Source organism: Salvelinus fontinalis, chromosome 19 (genome assembly GCF_029448725.1).
Source record: "Salvelinus fontinalis isolate EN_2023a chromosome 19, ASM2944872v1, whole genome shotgun sequence".
Lineage (NCBI taxonomy): Eukaryota > Metazoa > Chordata > Actinopteri > Salmoniformes > Salmonidae > Salvelinus > Salvelinus fontinalis.
Genome location: NC_074683.1, coordinates 43440109 through 43462363, shown reverse-complemented (window position 1 = coordinate 43462363; position 22255 = coordinate 43440109). Strand labels below are relative to the sequence as shown.

General features: G+C 43.0%; 1 protein-coding gene across 2 annotated transcripts in view; it reads left to right on the top strand.

The window, feature by feature from the left end:
- Positions 1-22255, top strand: part of LOC129816782 (BCL-6 corepressor-like) — an 85815-nt gene that overhangs the window by 3161 nt on the left and 60399 nt on the right. The window contains exons 2-3 of one of the 2 annotated variants that reach the window (XM_055871670.1): positions 10652-10793; positions 14798-14873. In XM_055871670.1, coding sequence (XP_055727645.1) covers positions 10705-10793; positions 14798-14873 — 165 coding nt within the window. In that variant the 5' untranslated portion in view covers positions 10652-10704. The remainder of the gene's footprint in view (positions 1-10651; positions 10794-14797; positions 14874-22255) is intronic. The other variant, XM_055871671.1, reaches the window with a different exon arrangement.

The window sequence follows — 22255 nt, the reverse complement described above, 5'->3', positions numbered from 1 at the left end:
ATTGCAATCTCACTGAGTTGATTCCACCTCGGGCTACTATACTTCATAAAGCCTAAAACAGCTCATTCTGGTTGCAGTTTATTTTATAGCATCCCATTGGACTGTTTAGCGCCTCATTGCCTACTATGCTCGTGGGATGAGGTCAGCCATGCTGATTCATTCTCCAGGTGTCCGTTCGTGCCCAGAGGTCAAAATTACGCACGAGAGCGACGGACAAGAAACTAGACATGAAAGTAAGAAGAAAATGAGAGGCCCCATAATTCCCCCCTGACGATGCAGTAGATTAGTCTGCTATAGCGTAGGTTGCACGTGATGGCGAGCCATTCAGTGAAATAACGTGTAGCAAGGTCATTGCTTCCTCTCGTTGTGCTCGAGTTACGATCTCTCCATACACTATACCACCATGTCTATATGGGCAGGTCGGGGACTTTATAAATGGAGCATGGAGAAGATTGCATAGACACTGATCTTAAGTCAATTTTGTGTTTATCCCCTTAAATGATTGGATCGGGAGGGTAAAGCCTACCCTGATCCTCGATCTGTGCCTGTCTACCCGGAGCCTGGCAGGCTATTGTCCCAGGCTATTGTCCTGCGGTTTGATGGATCTGGTATTTGTGACAGCGTCTCTAGGCTCCCCGTGGGGCGGCATGGAGATGATAATCTGCGTCGCGCAGGAACAATCTCACCGCCTCCATTCTAAACCCATTAAACGCTGTTGGGCCGTTTTGTAATCGGCTGAAATCAATGGATCTACGACGGGGAATCAATGCGCTAATATGTCAATACAATTCTCTGTGGCCATGTGGACGACCATGTCTGTCACCTGACTTTGGTTACATATGGTGAAAAGGTCAGTAATCCTTCTGTATGGGAAGTGAGAAATTATGACAGTATGACCTATTAGAAATTAACTGTTATGTTTTTATGATTCACAGTATATCCCAGCTGCAGTTATGGCAAGGCATGTCGTTTTCTTTGGAGCTTGTGTTGGTATATCCCCTGTCATTATATTGTTGTCTAGCGATTGATTGTAGCCCCGAATATAGGCAACGTTTTCTGCTTACAGCGTTGCTGAGACAAAGCTTCAGCCCTCCCATTTTAGGCTAATGTCACTTGTTGTTGTTTGTGTTCTTCCACTGAATACAACAACGGTCCCAACCACCGCTGCGCTCTTGGCTGCTCATGCGAGGTGCCTGTGAACAAAAGTGAAGGCATGGCGAAGAGATGGGGGAGATCGAGTTTCGGTGTGCTGTACGCCTCCCGGGAGGAGATGTCATGGTTTGATTGAAGCTGTGCCTCCGTCCAGGCCTCCTGGGACCTCGCGCTGAAACGGGAGAGGCTTTTTTTTCTCTCTGTTTCACAGAGCTTTTAGTTCCGCGGAGGCCCCGAGCACACGGATCACTTCCCCGCAGAGAGACGTGTCACTAATCCCTGTATAGCACCCACAGCGTGAGGGCCTATGACGATAAATAGCCTGATGTGAGATACTGTTCTTCTTTCATTTAATGGGGAACAAATTAATACAGAATTAAGTGTGTCAACCATCCCGGTCCTTCCTTGGTCCGACCTAGAGTGTGATATTTTAATTCGAATAATGTTGCTTTTGTGCAAGGTGGATTATTTATTTGGCCTATGTTCATGACCTCACCGAATTATAATTTTGGGAGAGGATGTTGACGATGAGACTTCGCCAGCCAGTCGTCCTCCTTTTCGTCTAAGTAGGCCCCATCTTGATCAAGCGGGCCCGTTTTGTTTTTAGATGTTATCGCCTACTGCTGACGAAATACTACAGACACTGCGCAGAGCGCGGCAGTTCGAGTGGGCGTGTGTATGTTGCGTTATTTGTATTACACCGCACAAGATAACATTCATTTTCCACCGAACCATAAAGTTCTTAATTACGCACTGTTTGGATATACATGCAAGACGTGGGCTATGCCAGTGGTTCCCAACCTTTTCCGGTTACTGTACCACCAACTAGATTTAGTACCGTCTTGTGTGCGTTTTATATAGAAATCCTGCATTAAACATTTAATTTGAAGCATAGCAGCAGCATTGATAATTTGAACGTAATTTAATCACACAGTAGGCCTATCTGATTCACAGCCAGTTCCATCACATTCGCAGCCAAGAATTTAATGCAAAAATACATTTGATTCAGGGGATATTATATTCCCAAATATCTCCATATTGATTGAGCCATGGCCCACTGGGCACACACTGGTTGAATGTTGTTTCCACGCCATTTCAATGGAATTACATTGAATCAACGTGGAATAGACGTTGATGTGACGTATATGCCCAGTGGGGACTTTCTCAAACCTCAAAAATGTGTAATAGGATGTTTCAAAGAAAAGACTAAGGCTAGGGACTTTAAATGTTCCGGCTGCTGCACATACACTGCGGAGGCTTCCGTCTAGAGCACCCGGTTAAATTGTGTTTGAGAGCATTTAACTCTCTAAATGGTTAAATGAGTGAGGAATACACTATCGAAAGTTTATTAGGTATACCACCCCTTTCACAAACGTTTCGCTCCTACAGACTGTAAGTCATGTGGCCGTGGTTTACTGTATAAAGCATGCAGACTGGCATAGAGGAATTCAGTTAGTTTTCCATAGAATGTTAGAATGGGCAAAACGAGTGACCTAAGTGACTTTGAGTGTGGTATGATCATCGGTGTCAGGCGCGCCGGTTCCAGTATCTAAGAAATGGCCGCCCTCCTGGGATTTTCACAGCGACTGTGTCTTGGGTTTACCGAGAATGGTGCGACAAACAAAAAACATCCAGTGTCAGTCCTGTTTGGGAAAACAGCTTGTTAATGAGAGGTCTAATGAGAATGGCAAGAATCGTGAAATCTAACAGGTGGGCCACAAACAGGCGAATAATAGCGCAGTACAACAGTGGTGTGCAGAACGACTTCTCAGAATGCACAACTCGTCGGACTCTGTCACGGATGGGCTATTGTAGAGGAGGACCACACTGGTATCCACTCCTATCACCTAAAAACAACAAGAAGCGGCTCCAGTGGGCACGTTATCACCAACGCTGGACAACTGAGGAGTGGAAAAACATTGCCTGGTCCGACGAATCGTGGTTCTAGTTGCTTCATGTTGATGGCTTTATCAGGGTTTGGCGTAAGCAACATGAGTCCATGGCCCCATCCTGCCTGGTGTCAATGGTACAGGCTGGTGGTGTAATGGTGTGGGGAATGTTTTCCTGGCACATGTTTTGTCCCGGCACTTAAAACCTTCACAACCTTTTACAGATGCACAATTGAGAGCATCCTGTCGGGCTGTATCACCGCCTGGTACAGCAGCTGCACTGCCCGCTTCCGCAGGGCTCTCCAGAGAGTGCTGCTGTCCTGGAGGACACCTGCCCTCCAGGACACCTACAGCACCCGATGTCACAGGAAGGCCGAAAAGATCATCAAGGACAATAACCACCCAAGCCACTGCCTGTTCACCCCGCTTTCATCCAGAAGGCGCGGCCAGTACAGGTGCATCAAAACTGGGATTGAGAGACTGAAAAACAGCTTCTATCTCAAGGCCATCAGACTGTTAAATAGCTATCACTAGCACATTAGAGGCTGCTGCCCTATACATGGACTTGAAATCCCTGGCCACTTTAATAATTGGAACATTAGTCACTTGAATAATGTTTACATATTTTGCATTACTCATCTCATATGTAAATACTGTATTCTGTCCTATTCTACTACTCATGCTGTTCTTGAGGCAATCTAGTACTGGAGACCCAGTACTAGATGGGCGTACCTAATAAGCTGGCCACTGTGTGTAGATGTCATTGATGTAATAGTATATGTTGCCCACTCAGAAACTATCATCTTAAACTGACATGTTTAATTATTTTGCCATATTCAATTATTGTATATTGGCTAATTTCCCAAATGTCGACAGTATGAGTTAATACCTTACACAAGCTTGCATTTTCACCCAATGAAACTTAGTGGAATTACACAAGTTGATTTTGTCACACACTCTGGGATGCGCAGGACTTAGAACCACTTAGAATGAGGAGTAAATTAAATGGCACAGAACATTTGGGGGTCAGTCTATATAAGTCGCTGGCCACACACCCCCAATACATTGGATTGTACAGTCAAGCTATCACTTAAATAGCAGCCAACACTTAAATAGCAGCCAACCATTGTCACTGTTGATATCATATGACCCATCTTGATTCGTTTAAATTAACTAACATAAAAAGTAGTTTGTTACCTATTCCGTGATGGCAGCCTCCGGAAATCAACATCTGACATTCCAAAATATACATAAGCCTTCTTCTACAAGTTCTCATCTAACCAACCATGTAGGCCTGTAAATTATTCCAGGTTTCCGTGTGTCATTGGAATAGTTTTAGTTTAAACAGTGCTACACCCCAAAGGTTTGCCCCCTGAATGATTTCAGCGTGTGATTAACAGCGTGTGATTAACAGAAAAAGTGTTGTGTTACACTTACCACATTGGCGACCCACTTGAATTCAAATGCAACATATCAAAATGTAGTTAACTGTCTTCTACAAATTGTCCTGTAACCAGTGATGTACATATTATTCCCAGATTTCGTGTGGTTTATGAGCTGTGTTCGTTTGAACAGGAACCACATCTCCCCCCTCTTGCACAATTGATTTCAACGTGATATGGATAGGAGTTATTGACACAAGTGATGCATTTCTCTTTCTGTTTTGGGACACACAAATCAAAATGCAACATTCCAAAATGTAGCTGTGTTCTGCAGGTTCTCTAACCAGTGATGTAAAGGAATCTCCAGTTTCCATGTTTTTTGTTGTTGTGTTAGTTTCAACAGTGAATACAACTTCATTTCCCCCCTAATCGATATCAGTGATTTATTGGCACTTTATTGGGTTTTTGGTGCGTGTGCAGTTTATAAGGTGGTTCGTTTAAAAAACAAATACACATATGATTACTATTGTTGCGTTTGATAACTATGATTACTATGTACATTTTATGTTTTCAATATCACAAACTGTTTTTTCATATTGGTTATTGATTTGGACACGTTAAAACAGTGTTTTGACATTGGGCTATTTATCAAAATGTCTTGTCAACAGGAAGCATCTACAGCATCATTTTCAACTTAAGTTTTAGGAATATAAATGGAACTTTCAACATTAATTTCCAATAGTATTGTCAGATTAACAGTGCTCAATTAATCAAAAAAGATGTTGCGATTGATTTATTTTGATGATATAGGCCTACCAGAAATCCCCAAACCGGGTTTACTCTGCCTACTAAGGCGACTAACATGCGCATCCCTGTCACTACAATCCTGGCCCCTCTGGGGACATAAAAGGTCCATTTAGTACTAATTTGGCCCGGGATGAATGGCATGGTTCAGCGGCCGTCACCAGTTCTCCAGTGACAGCACGGGTCACACAGTGTCGGCGTTGTTGGCGGTCATGCTCCCGGGACAGTCCTCCCGCACTGACTTGCATTTGCCTGTGTGGCGGGAGGGCGAGAGGCCCTGTGTACAGCCCGTGCGCAAATAATGGACAGCTGTTTTAAACAGCCATTCTCTCTCTCTCTCTCTCTCTCTCTCTCTCTCTCTCTCTCTCTCTCTCTCTCTCTCTCTCTCTCTCTCTCTCTCTCTCTCTCTCTCTCTCTCTCTCTCTCTCTCTCTCTCTCTCTCTCTCTCTCTCTCTCTCTCTCTCTCTCCCCTCCCCCCCCCTGTGTGTGTGTGCCCGCTATAGTGGAGCTCTCTCTCGTCCGTTCTCTACTCGACCTCCCCACGCCCTCTGCCACGGGACTGCGTGCATGGACACAATGTCCCCGTTGTAGGGCTATGTATTTCATTGGTCATGACGTGTTCGCTATATGGAAATTATAGATTCATATGTAGCCGTCCCCGTGCTGATAATTTGTTGACAACTGTGGATATATTGTGCTACATTGTTGGGATTACGAGTGATTCAGACTTGGTTGTGTAATTTTTTTCTGGAATTACATTGCGGACTTTCCATGGTCATGTTGTGACACTCTGTCCTCTTCTCTCACATTCAGTCCCTGTGTGTTACGGAATATACTGCTGCATACTGACTACCGGATTGTTGTATCATGTGGAGTGGGAAGTGAAAGCCCTCCTCTGCGCTGTTTAGTCCCCCTATCCGCCCTTTTGCGCTCTGCTGCTGGCTGCCTATCGTGCCTCGCTAGTATTCCGTGCGTAGAAATGTTGGAGGCCTGCCCACGTCTCTCTCTCTCTCTGTGTCTACAGGGAGCTGTCTCGGAGTTTCCCTACACCAGTCTCTCTCTCTGACACACACACACACACAAACACACACAAACACACACAAACACACACACACACACACACACACACACACACACACACACACACACACACACACACACACACACACACACACACACACACACACACACACACACAAACACACACACACGCTGTAACGCAAACACGCAGACACTCTCTCTCTTTTAGCAGCTGCGTGTCTCGAGATGTGCTGTTACGCACCAGAGTGTACGAGAAAACTGGGGGACTGGAGAAAGGGCTAGTTCTATCAGAGATAGTTAGGACGTCACTACCCTCACCTCTCCATAACCCTAACCTTAACCAACTGCAAAGGATTCCGGAGAGCAAGGACCCTGGAGAAAGCGTTGCTACATTTGTTGTCTTTGTCGGGTATAATGATCCTGGTAATGAATGTGACAAAGGAGTAAAATAAATATGTGATAGATATCAAAAGACACATAGAGAACTATTATTTTACTTCCAATCTGTAATCGTTGTATTACCTTACACGAGAAAAATTATATGGCCCTCCTGGCATTATGTGCAAAGATGCAGTTTTCATTTTGAAGTAGTGAATAGATTGCAGTAAAGCTAATCTCTAGACGTGACTTTTAAACCATACAGAGCTTTGTTTTCGTTGTTTTATTTTCGGTCCACCCAAGTGGTATGCGCTTTCTTTTCGTTTTGGCAGCGCGCGCACACACACACATACACACACACCCGAGCCCTGCGTAGTGGTGTGTGCATTAATCCGTGTTAATCCTCACTCCTCACCCCCGTCGCTGCAGAGATTATCCTGCGTCACACTGCATTTTTTTTAGAGCAGAAGCTCGAGACTCTGCGCTCCAGAGAGAGATGGCCCCGGGCCCACTCTCCCCGTCCTCCTCGTTCCAGTTCGCTCGAGCCTAGAGAGAAGGACTTGCACAGCAGCATGTCAGGCACGGAAAAATGGACACATTTCCAGATTTATAGCCTACGCCACCCACATCAATATAACGTGTTTGTTGTTTTTAACATATATCAGCATATATGTTACATAGCCTAAACATTTACATTTAGTTGAATATCCAGAACAGTTTAGCCAGTTGTGCGTATAAAGACGAGATATTTATGAGTTGATGACCCATTCCACTGCTCTGCCACACACACACACACACACACACACACACACACACACACACACACACACACACACACACACACACACACACACACACACACACACACACACACACACACACACACACACACACACACACACACACACACACACACACACAGCTTCCTTTCTTCTCTCCTGAGGTATAACGACTGAAAGGAGGGCAGCCTGGGGAGTTGGTTGAGCGCTGGCCGTGAGGGCGTTATTGTTCCTCCACATATGACAGGTCAGATGGAGTTGAAGTCGTGATAGTAACAGGAAACGAGATCGGACTGGAACAGATCTCTCTCACTGTTTGCCATTTCTCTCTCTCTTTCTCTCTCTCTTTCTCTCTCTCTTTCTCTCTCTCTCTCTCTCTCTCTCGCTTATTCAATTCAAATGGGCTTCATTGTAATGGGAAACATGTTTACATTGCCAAAGCAAGTGAAATAAAAACAAGTGAGAAGAAACAAATGTAACAACATCAACCAAACACATTGCTCTCAAAAATGTTACAAAAATATTTTTTACATTTTCAAGTGTTATATTATCAGCTATGTAGAGTGTTTTACTAATTTGAAAATAGTCATAGGCACGAATCGTAGAGGAAGATACATAAATACATATTGGATGTAATTCACAATGTTGTTTGTGTGCCACTGTTTCCCTTCTCTTTCTTTTCCTTTTCTCTCTTCTCTCTCTTTTCTCTCTCGCCCTTTTCTCTCGCTCTTTTTTCTTGCTCCTCTGTCTCTCTCTCTCTGATGACACTCGCTAAAAACACCCGGTGGTTTAATAGTGCGAATCGTGCTCCGCTCCAGCGGTCTGTTTTATAAACGCAGCCCGACCGGCCCTCTCCGGTCTGCCTGCCGCCTGGCTGCGGCCTGATGGATTGCCGTTGAGAGATGTTTGTTGTGGAAACTATTCTTAGCACCAGGGATGGGCGTCGACGTGGTCTGGCTTTTCCTCCTGTTGTACACACACACTGTACACACACACACATACACAACCAGCTCTTCAAAGATGTGCAGCTGGTTCTTTTACTATTCACCTGTGCATTGTAGAGGCGTAGCTGTCAAACATTCCGGCCTTGGACACTGTAAATCATTTACGGCCTAGGTATGGTGGACAGGTAGCATATAGCCTATCCGTATAGACCTACAGAAATGTAGAGAAACCCTCCCTTGACATGAAAAATGTCTAAAGCTGCCATTATCTTTCTCTATCCTAAGAAATATCTAAAACACTTTTTAAATATATAGCCTGTATATTAAATATCTACAGTACCAGTCAAAAGTTTGGACACATCTACATTGTAGAATAGTATTGGAGACATCAACAGAGTAGCCAATTGGTTAGAGCGTTGGACTAGTAACCGAAAGGTTGCAAGATCGAGTCCCCGAGCCGACAAGGTACAAATCTGTCGTTATGCCCCTGAACAAGGCAGTTAACCCACTGTTCCTAGGCCGTCATTGAAAATAAGAATTTGTTCTTAAACTGACTTGTGTGGTTAAAGAAAGGTAAAAAACAACAACACATATGGATTCATGTAGTAACCAAAAAAGTTTTAATTATTTTATTGCAGCACTCCATCACTCTCCTTCTTGGTCAAAGAGCCCTTACACAGCCTGGAGGTGTGTTGGGTCATTGTCCTGTTGAATAACAAATTATAATCGGACTAAGAGCAAACCAGACGGGATGGCGTATCGCTGCAGAATGCTGTGGTAGCCATGCTGGTTAAGTGTGAATTTGAAATAAATCACAGATAGTGTCACCAGCAAAGCACCCCCACACCATCACACCTCCTCTTCCATGCTTCACGGTGGGAACCACACATGCAGAGATCATCCTTTCATCTACTGTGCATCTCACAAAGACACGGCTGTTGGAACAAAAAAAACTCAAATTTGGACTCATCAGATCAAAGGACAGATTTCCACAGGTCTAATGTCCATTGCTCATGTTTCTTGGCCCAAGCAAGTCTCTTCGTATTATTGCTGTCCTTTAGTAGTGGTTTCTTTGCAGCAATTTGACTATGAAGGCCTGATTCACGCTGTCTCCTCTGAACAGTTGATGTTGAGATGTGTCTGTTGCTTGAACTCTGTGAAGCATTTATTTGGGCTGCAATTTCTGAGGCCGGTAACTCTAATGAATTTATCCTCTGCAGCAGAGGTAACTCTGGGTCTTCCTCTCCTGTGGCGGTCCACATGAGAGCCAGTTTCATCATAGAGCTTGATGGATTTTGCGACTGCACTTGAAAAAACTTTCAACGTTCTTCAAATTTTCCGGATTCAAATTTTCCGGATTGACTGACCTTCTTATCTTAAAGTAATGATGGACTGTCATTTGTCTTTGCTTATTTGAGGTGTTCTTGGCCTAAAATGGACTTCGTCTTTAAATAGGGTTATCTTTTGTATACCACCCGCACATTGTCACAACACAACTGATTGGCTCAAATACATTAAGGAAAGACATTCCACAAATTAACTTTTAACAAGGCACACTTGTTAACTGAAATGCATTCCAGGTGACTACCTCATGAAGCTGGTTGAGAGAATGCCAAGAATGTGCAAAGCTGTCATCAAGGCAGAGGGTGGCTATTTGAAGAATCTCAAATCTAAAATGTATTTTGATTTGTTTAACACTTTGTTGGTTACTACATGATTCCATATGTGTTATTTCATAGTTTGATGTCTTTACTATTATTCTAAAATGTAGAAAATAGTACAAATTAAGAAAAACCCTTGAATGAGAAGGTGTGTCCAAACTTTTGACTGCTACTGTACATACTGTATTACCTCAATTACCTCAACTACCTCGTACCCCTGCACATTGAGTCGGTACTGGTACTCCTTGTATATAGCCTTGTTATTATTTTAGTGTCAGAATTTTTTTAGCAAATGTTCTTCTTACTTTTTAACTCTGCGTTGTTGGGAATGGGCTCGTAAGCATTTCGTGTTAAAGTCTACATCTCTTGTATTCGGCGCATGTGACCAATACAATTCGATTTGATTTTGTGTTTTGCAATCTTGTGTTGCCGATCCCTTAAGCCAATTGAACAATCTAAATCTGTAACCCCACACCTACAAGTTTCTTTGTAGGCCCAATGCACTCTGCTGTTTTATGTAGGCTTTTAATGTGGTTTATTGCTTAACATTGTGAGTTTAGGCCTACATGGATGGACCGACGGAGAGCGTCATAGCACCGTTTGGTATTAACTGTCTTGCAGAGCGCTGGTCGGTTGGAGGTGTTTTAAGATGGACTGTCCCATGAGGGGATGACATGCTCTCCGCTACACAGATGTACGGAACGGTTCCCCCGTGGATGAGTCACGAGAGGGCCCAAATGTATGGGATGGTCATGGAGGAGAGGTCAGTTTGCCTTTCCATCCATCCACCTCTCCTCCACCCTCTATTCTCTCCTCTCAACCTCTCCATGTTCCTCAGTTGACATACAATCTGGCTGCACTCTTTTTCTCTTTCCCCTTCCGACTGCTGAATTCAGTCCCCCTGACAAAGTTTTCGGTGAGTGTGTGGAAAAAACAGTGCAAGTGACGATGTGGCAGAACGGGAAAAACAACGATCCCGGCTGTTTGGGCTTGTGGACTTTCTCGGGCCTGATTCTCACACACACAGGGCAGAAAGGGTCCGTGCCATCTGGGATGACCGGGCATAAAGCCTGTCACATGCTTGGAAACCGTTCACGCATATATTATGACGATTGTTCTTTTTGATCGTTTTTGTGATCGGCGGGGGCAGGGCCGGCATTATTGGCGTCCTTAGGGGGCCTGGCCCTGCCTACCGTACCTCCTTGCCCGTCCAAATAAAATATAAACATACTGATCATTTATTTCCCGAGACGTCGGTGAAGAAGGATGCAAGGGAAACAGCGCCCCTCTGTCTTGGTATGTGTGGCCCATGTATCTGATGCAGTCTGGAGTACGGCATGTCCCATCCCACCATATAATGATACAATAGAGTGGGCCACCCTGTTCTTCATTCACAATTGGTGATTACATTTTTTATTTTATTATGTTGTTATAAAAAGAAGCTGTTACCGTGTTCCAAATCATATGCTTTCTGTTTCAAAGCTGTTTTAGCAATAGCATAGTTGAAATGTATTAATTACACTGTTAGAATGTTGCAGTCACAATTAGCTTGAAGGGGAGTCCCCCTTCGGTAGCCGAAGTCTACACCCCTTCGTCAGTGATTGGTCAACAGAAGTAGTCCTGGTAAGAGTGGGAACTATGGATGGGATTTTTCAATCAAGTGTTTGTTTTCATTCAACGAGAGACTGCTAGTTTTCATGCACATTTTTTCACTTGAGAAATACTGCGCTAAAATCTTAGTTAGTTGTAAAATGATGCGACTAAGACCTCCTTGGCAAAAACGTAAAAATCTATTATAGATTTCTTGATTTATCTTAGATTAATTCAGACTATTCTGAGGAAGTTTATACTGGCTATGTTGTTGCTATGGTGTCTCAAGAGGACAAACAGTCAGCTTTTTTCTTGTTTTTTAAGCGAATGTCTATAGTTAACTTATTACGGCTGAAATTCTGTTAACAGGATCGATTTGACAACAGCCAGTGAAAGTGCAGGGCGCCAAATTCAAACAACAGAAATCTCATAATTTAAATTCCTCAAACATACAAGTATTATACACCGTTTTAAATATAAACTTATTGTTAATCCCACCACAGTGTCCGATTTCAAAAAGGCTTTATGACGAAAGCATACCATGCGATTGATTATGTTAGGTCAGTGCCTAGTCACATAAAAACACAGCCATTTTTCCAGCCAAAGAGAGGAGTCACAAAAAGCAGAAATAGAGATAAAATTAATCACTAACCTTTGGTGATCTTCATCAGATGGCACTCGTAGGACTTCATGTTACACAATACATGTATGTTTTGTTCAATAAAGTTCATATTTATATCCAAAATCTCAGTTTACATTGGCGCGTTATGTTCAGTAATGTTTTGCTTCCAAAACATCCGGTGATTTTGCAGAGAGCCACATCAATTTACAGAAATACTCATCATAAATGATAATGAAAATACAAGTGTTATGCATGGAATTAAAGATATACTTCTCCTTAATGCAACTGCTGTGTCAGATTTCAAAAAACTTTACAGCGATAGCAGACCATGGAATAATCTGAGTACAGCGCTCAGAGACCAAAACAAGCCATACAGATACCCGCCATGTTGTGGAGTCAACAGAAGTCAGAAATAGCATTATAAATATTCACTTACCTTTGATGATCTTCATCGGAATGCACTCCCAGGAATCCCAGTTCCACAATAAATTGTTGTTTTGTTTGATAAAGTCCATAATTTATGTCCAAATACCTCCTTTTTGTTCGTGCGTTTAGTTCACAAATCCAAATTCACAAGGCGTGAGGTCCAGACGAAAAGGTCCAGACGAAAGTCAAAACAGTTCCATTACAGTTCGTAGAAACATGTCAAACGATGTATAGAATCAATCTTTAGGATGTTTTTATCATAAATATTCAATAATGTTTCAACCGGACAATTCCTTTTCTTTAGAAATGAAAGGGAACGCAGCTCGCTCTCACGCAGCTCGCTCTTAGCTCATGGCATTCTGCCAGACCCCTTAGTCAAACAGCTCTTATTCTCTCCCCCTTCACAGTAGAAGCCCGAAACAAGGTTCTAAAGACTGTTGACATCTAGTGGAAGCCTTAGGAAGTGCAATCGGACCAAATTTACACTGTATCTTAGATAGGCAAAGACTTGAAAACCTACAAACCTCAGATTTCCCACTTCCTGGTTGGATTTTTTCTCCGGTTTTTGCCTGCCATATGAGTTCTGTTATACTCACAGACATCATTCAAACAGTTTTAGAAACTCGGAGTGTTTTCTATCCAAATCTACTAATAATATGCATATCTTAGCTTCTGGGCCTGAGTAGCAGGCAGTTTACTCTGGGTACGCTTTTCATCTGAACGTGAAAATAGCGCCCCCAGCCATAAGACGTTGAAAGGGCGTATGCGAGGCACAGACGTTCACTTCGTCTAGCCAAATTCTTCTGCTAGGAGAAAACAGAACCTAGTATGCGGGCACCTGAGTTTTCAGTTTCATCTCATGCAGATGTTGTTCGGGCAAGCCAGGCAGGCAGGAATCGGTTGTGCTCAAGCCTCTAGGCAAGGAAGAAGAGGGGGAAGGGAGGAGCTGCGCAAGCGAGGGAGAGGGTGATTAATGAGCTTGGGGTCACTGTAATAAAAGCGGCATGCCGGTGGCGAAGCAGCTCGAGCCACAGACACGTTTCTTTCCAATGATGGAGGAGCCGAGTATATCTCTCTCTCTCTCTCTCTCTCTCTCTCTCTCTCTCTCTCTCTCTCTCTCTCTCTCTCTCTCTCTCTCACTCACTCACTCACTCACTCACTCACTCACTCACTCACTCACTCACTCACTCACTCACTCACTCACTCACTCACTCACTCACTCACTCACTCACTCACTGATTTGGCTATATAGGGACTTCTTGCTAGACGCAACCAGCACTTTCACCATACAAAGGTCACAACGAAGTGCGTATTAAGGTCTGACGCTGTGTGGGAGTGTGTGAGTGAGTTTGAGTGTGTGTGAGAGAGCCTGGTTTGGGCCATTTTCTACTGTGTGGGCTAACTGAGAAGAGAACACTTTCCTATGCTGGGTTTTGAAATACATCTTCATGGAGTTTGTTTATTAATTAGTGTGTTTGTGTGTGTGTACGATCCAGTGCGCCGTAGCAAAGGTTGAATGGCCTCCCACTGGAGTGGTCTGTGAACTATGATCGTCCCTCGCTTAGCTTGCTGCCAGAATGGAGGGAGAGAAAGAGGGAGGGAGAGAGAGAGGGTCAAGGAGGCTAGAGCGAACAAGTGAAAACGAGTGTGTGGAGAACGTGACTGAATGGCCTGGGCCCCACAATGCACGTTGTTTACTCCCTGGGTAGGCGGGGGGCTGAATTGAGAGCGTGGGGCGGAAGGGGGACTACTTCAGCTGGCGGGTGTGTATTTATGTGTGTGTGTGTGTGTGTGTGTGAGTGTGTGTGTGTGTGTGTGTGCGTGTGTGTGTGTGTGTGTGTGTGTGTGTGTGTGTGAGTGTGTGTGTGTGTGTGTGTGTGCGTGTGTGTGTGTGTGTGTGTGTGTGCGTGTGTGTGTGTGTGTGTGTGTGTGGGTCGTGATAGATGTTGCTATAGCAGATACATCACACCCTCTCCCCACCTTTCTGCCCTTCCTTCACCCTCTCTCTGTTGTTGTTGCTATTGAAAACTCAAGCCTTTAAGCTTGTCATTAACTGGAGCACTGCCACACCACTGTGTGTGTGTGTGTGTGTGTACAAATTATTCTGACCATGTGTTTTCTCTTTCCAGGAGAGTACCTGTTAGTGATGCGGGGACCCAGAGAAACCTGGATTTAAGCGAAGGCAACCACATCACACAAAGCATGGTGCGTCATCCATGTATAAGATGTGTATTAGTGTTATAACACTGTTAATAATAAGGTTAAGAGACATTAACCATACCCTCATACCTCACACAAGTGAAGTCTTACCGTGTGTATAACATGTTACAGGTGTATAAGGCAAGTGGAAGAGTGGTGTATAGCAAGTTGAAGAGTGGTGTATAACTAGTTGAAGTGTGGTGTATAACCAGTTGAAGACGTGTTTATAACCAGTTGAAGACGTGTTTATAACCAGTTGAAAAGGTGTGTATAACCAGTTGAAGAGTGGTGTATAACCTTTTGAAGAGTGGTGTATAAACAGTTGCAGAGGTGTTCATAACCAGTTGAAGAGTGGTGTATAACCATTTGAAGAGGTGTGTATAACCAGTGGAAAAGTGGTTTATAACCAGTTGAAGGGGTGTGTATAACCAGTTGAAGGGGGTGTATAACCAGTTGAAGAGTGGTGTATAACCAGTTGAAGTGTGGTGTATAACCAGTTGAAGTGTGGTGAATAAGCAGTTGAAGTGTGGTGTGTAACCGGTTGAAGTGTGTTGTTTAACCAGTTCTTGAAGTGTGTTATATAACCGGTTGAGGAGTTGTGTATAACCAGTTGAAGAGGTTTGTAAAACCAGTTTAGGAGGTGTGTAAAACCAGTTTAAGAGGTGTGTATAACCAGTTGAAGAGGTGTGTATAACCAGTGGAAAAGTGGTTTATAACCAGTTGAAGGGGGTGTATAACCAGTTGAAGAGTGGTGTATAACCAGTTGAAGTGTGGTGTATAACCAGTTGAAGTGTGGTGAATAAGCAGTTGAAGTGTGGTGTGTAACCGGTTGAAATGTGTTGTTTAACCAGTTCTTGAAGTGTGTTATATAACCGGTTGAGGAGTTGTGTATAACCAGTTAAAGAGGTGTGTAAAACCAGTTTAGGAGGTGTGTAAAACCAGTTTAAGAGGTGTGTATAACCAGTTGAAGAGGTGTGTATAACCAGTTGAAGAGTGGTGTATAACCAGTTGAAAAGTGGCGTTTTACCATGTGAAGTTTTGTGTATACCCAGGTGAAGTGTGACCAGTTGAAGAGTGGTGTATAACCAGTTGAAGAGTGGTGTATAACCAGTTGAATAGTGATGTATAACCAGTTGAATAGGGGTGTATAACCAGTTGAAGAGGTGTGTATAACCAGTTGAAGAGGTGTGTATAACCAGTTGAAGAGTGGTGTTTAACCAGTTGAAGAGTGGTGTTTAACCAGTTTAAGAGTTGTGTATAACCAGTTGAAGAGGTGTGTATAACCAGTTTAAGAGTTGTGTATAACCTTTTGAAGAGTAGTGTATATGTCACGTTCCTGACCTGTTTTCTCTTGTTTTTGTATGTGTTTAGTTGGTCAGGGCGTGAGTTGGGGTGGGCATTCTATGTTTTGTGTTTCTATGTTTAGGTCATTTGGTAATTAGCCTTATATGGTTCTCAATCAGGGACAGGTGTTTGACGTTTCCTCTGATTGAGAACCATATAAAGGTAGGCTGTTCACACTGTTTGTTTGTGGGTGGTTGTCTTCCGTGTTTGTGTCTGTGCACCACACAGGACTGTTTCGTTTGTTCGTTCGTTTGTGTAGTCTGTACCTGTTCATGCGTTCTTCGTGTATATGTAAGTTCTCTAGTTCAGGTCTGTCTAAGTTCGTTTATTTGTTTTGTAGTTTGTTGAAGTATTTTCGTGTTTCGTCTTTACTTTAATAAATATCATTATGTCATATCACAACGCTACGCTTTGGTCCAATCCCTACTCCTCCTCTTCGGATGAAGAGGAGAACGACCGTTACAGTATAACCAGTTGAAGTGTGGTGTATAGCCAGTTGAAATGTGGTGTATAACAAGTGGAAGAGTTGTGTATAACCAGTTGGAGAGGTGTTTATAACCAGTTGAATTGTGGTGTTTAACCAGTTGAAATGTGGTGTATTACCGGTGGAAGTGTGTTGTTTAACCAGTTGAGGTGTGGTGTATAACCAGTGGAAGAGTTGTGTATAACCAGTTGGAGAGGTGTTTATAACCAGTTGAATTGTGGTGTATTACCGGTGGAAGTGTGGTTTTTAACCAGTTGTTGAAGTGTGGTGTATAATCAGTTGTAGAGTGTTGTATAGCCAGTTGAAGAGGTGTGTATAACCAGTTGAAGAGGTGTGTATAACCAGTTGAAGAGTGGTGTATAACCAGTTGAAGTGTAGTGTATAACCAGTTGAAGAGGTGTGTTTAACTAGTTGAAGAGGTGTGTATAACCAGTTGAAGAGTGGTGTATAACCAAATTAAGAGTGTTGTATAACCAGCTGAAGAGTGGTGTATAACTAGTTGAAGATGTGTGTATAACCAGTTGAATTGTGGTGTATATAACCTTTTGAAGAGTAGTGTATATGTCACGTTCCTGACCTGTTTTCTCTTGTTAGTGGTGTGTATAACCAGCTGAAGAGTGGTGTATAGCCAGTTGAAATGTGGTGTAGATTCAGTTAAAGTGTGGTCTATAACCAGTTGAAGTTTAGTGTATAACAAATTTAAGTGTGGTGTATAACAAATTTAAGTGTGGTGTTTTACCAGTTGAAGTGTGTTGTTTAACCAGTTGAGGTGTGGTGTATAACCAGTGGAAGAGTTGTGTATAACCAGTTGAAGAGGTGTTTATAACCAGTTGAAATGTGGTGTATAACCTGTTGAAGTGTGGTGTGTGTAACCAGTTGAAGATTTGGTGTATAACCGGTGGAAGTGTGTTTTCTAACCAGTTGTTGAAGTGTGGTGTATAACCAGTTGAAGAGGTGTGTATAACCAGTTGAAGAGTGGTGTATAACCAGTTGAAGAGGTGTGTATAACCAGTTGAAGAGTGGTGTATAACCAGTTGAAGAGTGGTGTATAACCAGTTGAAGAGTGGTGTATAACCAGTTGAAGAGGTGTGTATAACCAGTTGAAGAGGTGTGTATAACCAGTTGAAGAGGTGTGCATAACCAGTTGAAGAGTGGTGTATAACCAGTTGAAGAGGGGTGTATAACCAGTTGAAGAGGTGTGTATAACCAGTTGAAGAGGTGTGTATAACCAGTTGAAGAGGTGTGCATAACCAGTTGAAGAGTGGTGTATAACCAGTTGAAGAGTGGTGTATAACCAGTTGAAGAGTGGTGTATAACCAGTTGAAGAGGTGTGCATAACCAGTTGAAGAGTGGTGTATAACCAGTTGAAGAGTGGTGTATAACCAGTTGAAGAGTGGTGTATAACCAGTTGAAGAGGTGTGCATAACCAGTTGAAGAGTGGTGTATAACCAGTTGAAGAGTGGTGTATAACCAGTTGAAGAGTGGTGTATAACCAGTTGAAGAGTGGTGTATAACCAGTTGAAGAGTGGTGTATAACCCGTTGAAGAGTGGTGTATAACCAGTTGAAGAGTGGTGTATAACCAGTTGAAGAGTGGTGTATAACCAGTTGAAGAGTGGTGTATAACCAGTTGAAGAGGTGTGCATAACCAGTTGAAGAGTGGTGTATAACCAGTTGAAGAGTGGTGTATAACCAGTTGAAGAGTGGTGTATAACCAGTTGAAGAGGTGTGCATAACCAGTTGAAGAGTGGTGTATAACCAGTTGAAGAGTGGTGTATAACCAGTTGAAGAGGTGTGTATAACCAGTTGAAAAGGTGTGTATAACCAGTTTAAGAGGTGTGTTTTTTATTTATTTTTTATTTTTCCCCCTTTTCATCCCAATTTTCGTGGTATCCAATCGATTGTAATTACTATCTTGTCTCATCGCTACAACTCCCGTACGGGCTCGGGAGAGACGAAGGTCGAAAGCCATGCGTCCTCCGAAGCACAACCCAACCAAGCCGCACTGCTTCTTAACACAGCGCGCCTCCAACCCGGAAGCCAGCCGCACCAATGTGTCGGAGGAAACACCGTGCACCTGGCCCCCTCGGTTAGCGCGCACTGCGCCCGGCCCGCCACAGGAGTCGCTGGAGCGCGATGAGACAAGGATATCCCTACCGGCCAAACCCTCCCTAACCCGGACGACGCAAGGCCAATTGTGCGTCGCCCCACGGTCCTCCCGGTCACGGCCGGCTGCGACAGAGCCTGGGCGCGAACCCAGAAACTCTGGTGGCGCAGCTAGCGCTGCGATGCAGTGCCCTAGACCACTGCGCCACCCGGGAGGCCCTCCACCCGGCAGGCCCTAGGGTGGTGTTAAACCAGTTGAACAGGTGTGTATAACCAGTTGAAGTGTGGTCTATAACCAGTTGAAATGTGGTGTATAACAAGTTGAAGAGTGGTGTATAACCAGTTGAAGTGTGGTGTATAACAAGTTGAAGAGTGGTGTATAACCAGTTGAAGTGTGGTGTATAACAAGTTGAAGACTGGTGTATAACGAGTTGAAAAGTGGTGTTTTACCAGTTGAAGAGTGGTGTTTAACCAGTTGAGGTGTGGTGTATAACCAGTGGAAGAGTTGTGTATAACCAGTTGAAGAGGTGTTTATAACCAGTTGAATTGTGGTGTATAACCAGTTGAAATGTGGTGTGTAACCAGTTGAAGATTTGGTGTATTACCGGTGGAAGTGTGGTTTTTAACCAGTTGTTGAAGTGTGGTGTATAACCAGTTGAAGAGTGGTGTATAACAAGTTGAAGAGGTGTATATCCAGTTGAAGAGTAGTGTATAACCAGTTGAAGAATGGTGTTTAACCATTTCAAGAGTGGTGTTTAACCAGCTGAAGAGTGTTGTATAAGAATTTGAAGAGGTCTGTATAACCAGTTGAAGTGTGGACTATAACTAGTTCAGTTGTGGTGTATAACCAGTTTAAAAGTTGTGTATAACAAGTTGAAGAGTGGTGTATAAAAAGTTGAAATGTGGTGTGTAACCAGTTGTTGAAATGTGGTGTCTAACCAGTTAAAGTGTAGTGTATAATCAGTTGAAGTGTAGTGTATAATCAGTTGAAGTGTAGTGTATAATCAGTTGAAGTGTAGTGTATAATCAGTTGAAGATGTGTGTATAAACAGTTGAAGAGTGGTGTATTACCAGTTGAAAAGTGGTATATATCCTGCTGAAGAGTGGTGCATAACCTGTTGAAGACGTGTGTATAACCAGTGGAAGAGTGGTGTATAACCAGTTGAAGTTTGGTGTATAACCAGTTGAAGAGTGGTGTATAACCAGTTAAGGTACGGTGTATCACCAGTTGAAGTGTGGTCTATAACAAGTTGAAAAGTGGTGTTTAACCAAGTGAAGTGTGTTGTATAACCAGTTTGATTGTGGTGTATAACCAGTTAAAGTTTGTTGTATAACCAGTTGAAGAGGTGTGTATAACCTGTTGAAGAGTGGTGTATAACAATTTGAAGAGGTGTGTTTTACCAGTTGAAATGTGGTGTTTTACCAGTTGTATCTCATACCAACAACAAGTAATCTTGTTGTTAATCCCACCAAAGTGTCCGATTTCAAATAGGCTTTTCAGCAAAAGCACCACAAACGATTATGTTAGGTCACCGCAAAATCACAGAAAATGATTTTTGTTAGCGCGTTTAGTACACATATCCAAACGCTCGTGCAGGTCCAGGCAAACGTCGGACGGAAACTTCAAAAAGTTATATTACAGGTCGAATAAACTTGTCAAACTAAGTATAGAATCAATCTTTAGGATGTTGTTATCATAAATATTCAATAACGTTCCAACCGGAGAATTCCTTTGTGTCTATAGAAGTAATGGAATGCAAGTCGGTATCATGTGGAATGCGCGTGACCAGGACCTGGCTCTCTGCCAGACCACTGACTCAAACAGCTCCCATTCGGCTCAACATCACAGTAGAAGATTCATTCAACGTTCTACAGACTGTTGACATCTAGTGGAAGCCGTAGGAAGTGCAAACAGATCCATATCCTACAGTGTTTTCAATAGGCGATGAGTTGAAAATCGACCAAACTCAGATTTCTCACTTCCTGGTTGGATTTCTTCTCAGGTTTTTGCCTGCCATATGAGTTCTGTTATACTCACAGACATAATTCAAACAGTTTTAGAAACATCAGAGTGTTTTCTATCCAATACTAATAATAATATGCATATATTAGCAACTATGACTGAGGACCAGGCCGTTTACTCTGGGCACCTCTGTGCACCTTTCATCCAAGCTACTCAATCCTGCCCCTGCAGCCATAAGAAGTTAACCAGTTGAAGTGTTTTGTATAAACAGTTGCAGGGGTGTTCATAACCAGTTGACGAGTGGTGTATAACCATTTGAAGAGGTGTTTTTAACCAGTTGACGAGGTGTGTATATAGTTGAAGAGGTGTGTATAACCAGTTGAAGTGTGGCGTTTAACCAGTTATAGTGTGGTGTATAACCAGTTGAAGTGGTGTGTATACCCAGTTGAAGAGGTGTGCATAACCAGTTAATGTGTGGTGTATAACCAGTTGAAGAGGTGTGTATAACCAGTTGAAGAGGTGTGTATAACCAGTTGAAGAGGTGTGTATAACCAGTTGAAGAGTGGTGTATAACCAGTTGAAGAGGTGTGCATAACCAGTTAATGTGTGGTGTATAACCAGTTGAAGAGGTGTGTATAACCAGTTGAAGAGGTGTGTATAACCAGTTGAAGAGGTGTGTATAACCAGTTGAAGGGGGTGTATAACCAGTTGAAGAGGTGTGTATAACCAGTGGAAGAGTGGTGTATTACCAGTTGAAGAGGTATGTGTAACCAGTTAAAGTGTGGTGTATAACCAGTTAAAGTGTGGTGTATAACCAGTTAAAGTGTGGTGTATAACCAGTTAAAGTGTGGTGTATAACCAGTTGAAGAGTGGTGTATAACCAGTTGAAGAGGTGTGTATAACCAGTTGAAGAGGTGTGCATAACCAGTTGAAGAGTGGTGTATAACCAGTTGAAGAGTGGTGTATAACCAGTTGAAGAGGTGTGCATAACCAGTTGAAGAGTGGTGTATAACCAGTTGAAGAGGTGTGCATAACCAGTTGAAGAGTGGTGTATAACCAGTTGAAGAGTGGTGTATAACCAGTTAAAGAGTGGTGTATAACCAGTTGAAGAGTGGTGTATAACCAGTTGAAGAGGTGTGCATAACCAGTTGAAGAGGTGTGCATAACCAGTTGAAGAGGTGTGCATAACCAGTTGAAGAGTGGTGTATAACCAGTTGAAGAGTGGTGTATAACCAGTTGAAGAGTGGTGTATAACCAGTTGAAGAGGTGTGCATAACCAGTTGAAGAGGTGTGCATAACCAGTTGAAGAGTGGTGTATAACCAGTTGAAGAGTGGTGTATAACCAGTTGAAGAGGTGTGCATAACCAGTTGAAGAGTGGTGTATAACCAGTTGAAGAGGTGTGCATAACCAGTTGAAGAGTGGTGTATAACCAGTTGAAGAGTGGTGTATAACCAGTTAAAGAGTGGTGTATAACCAGTTGAAGAGTGGTGTA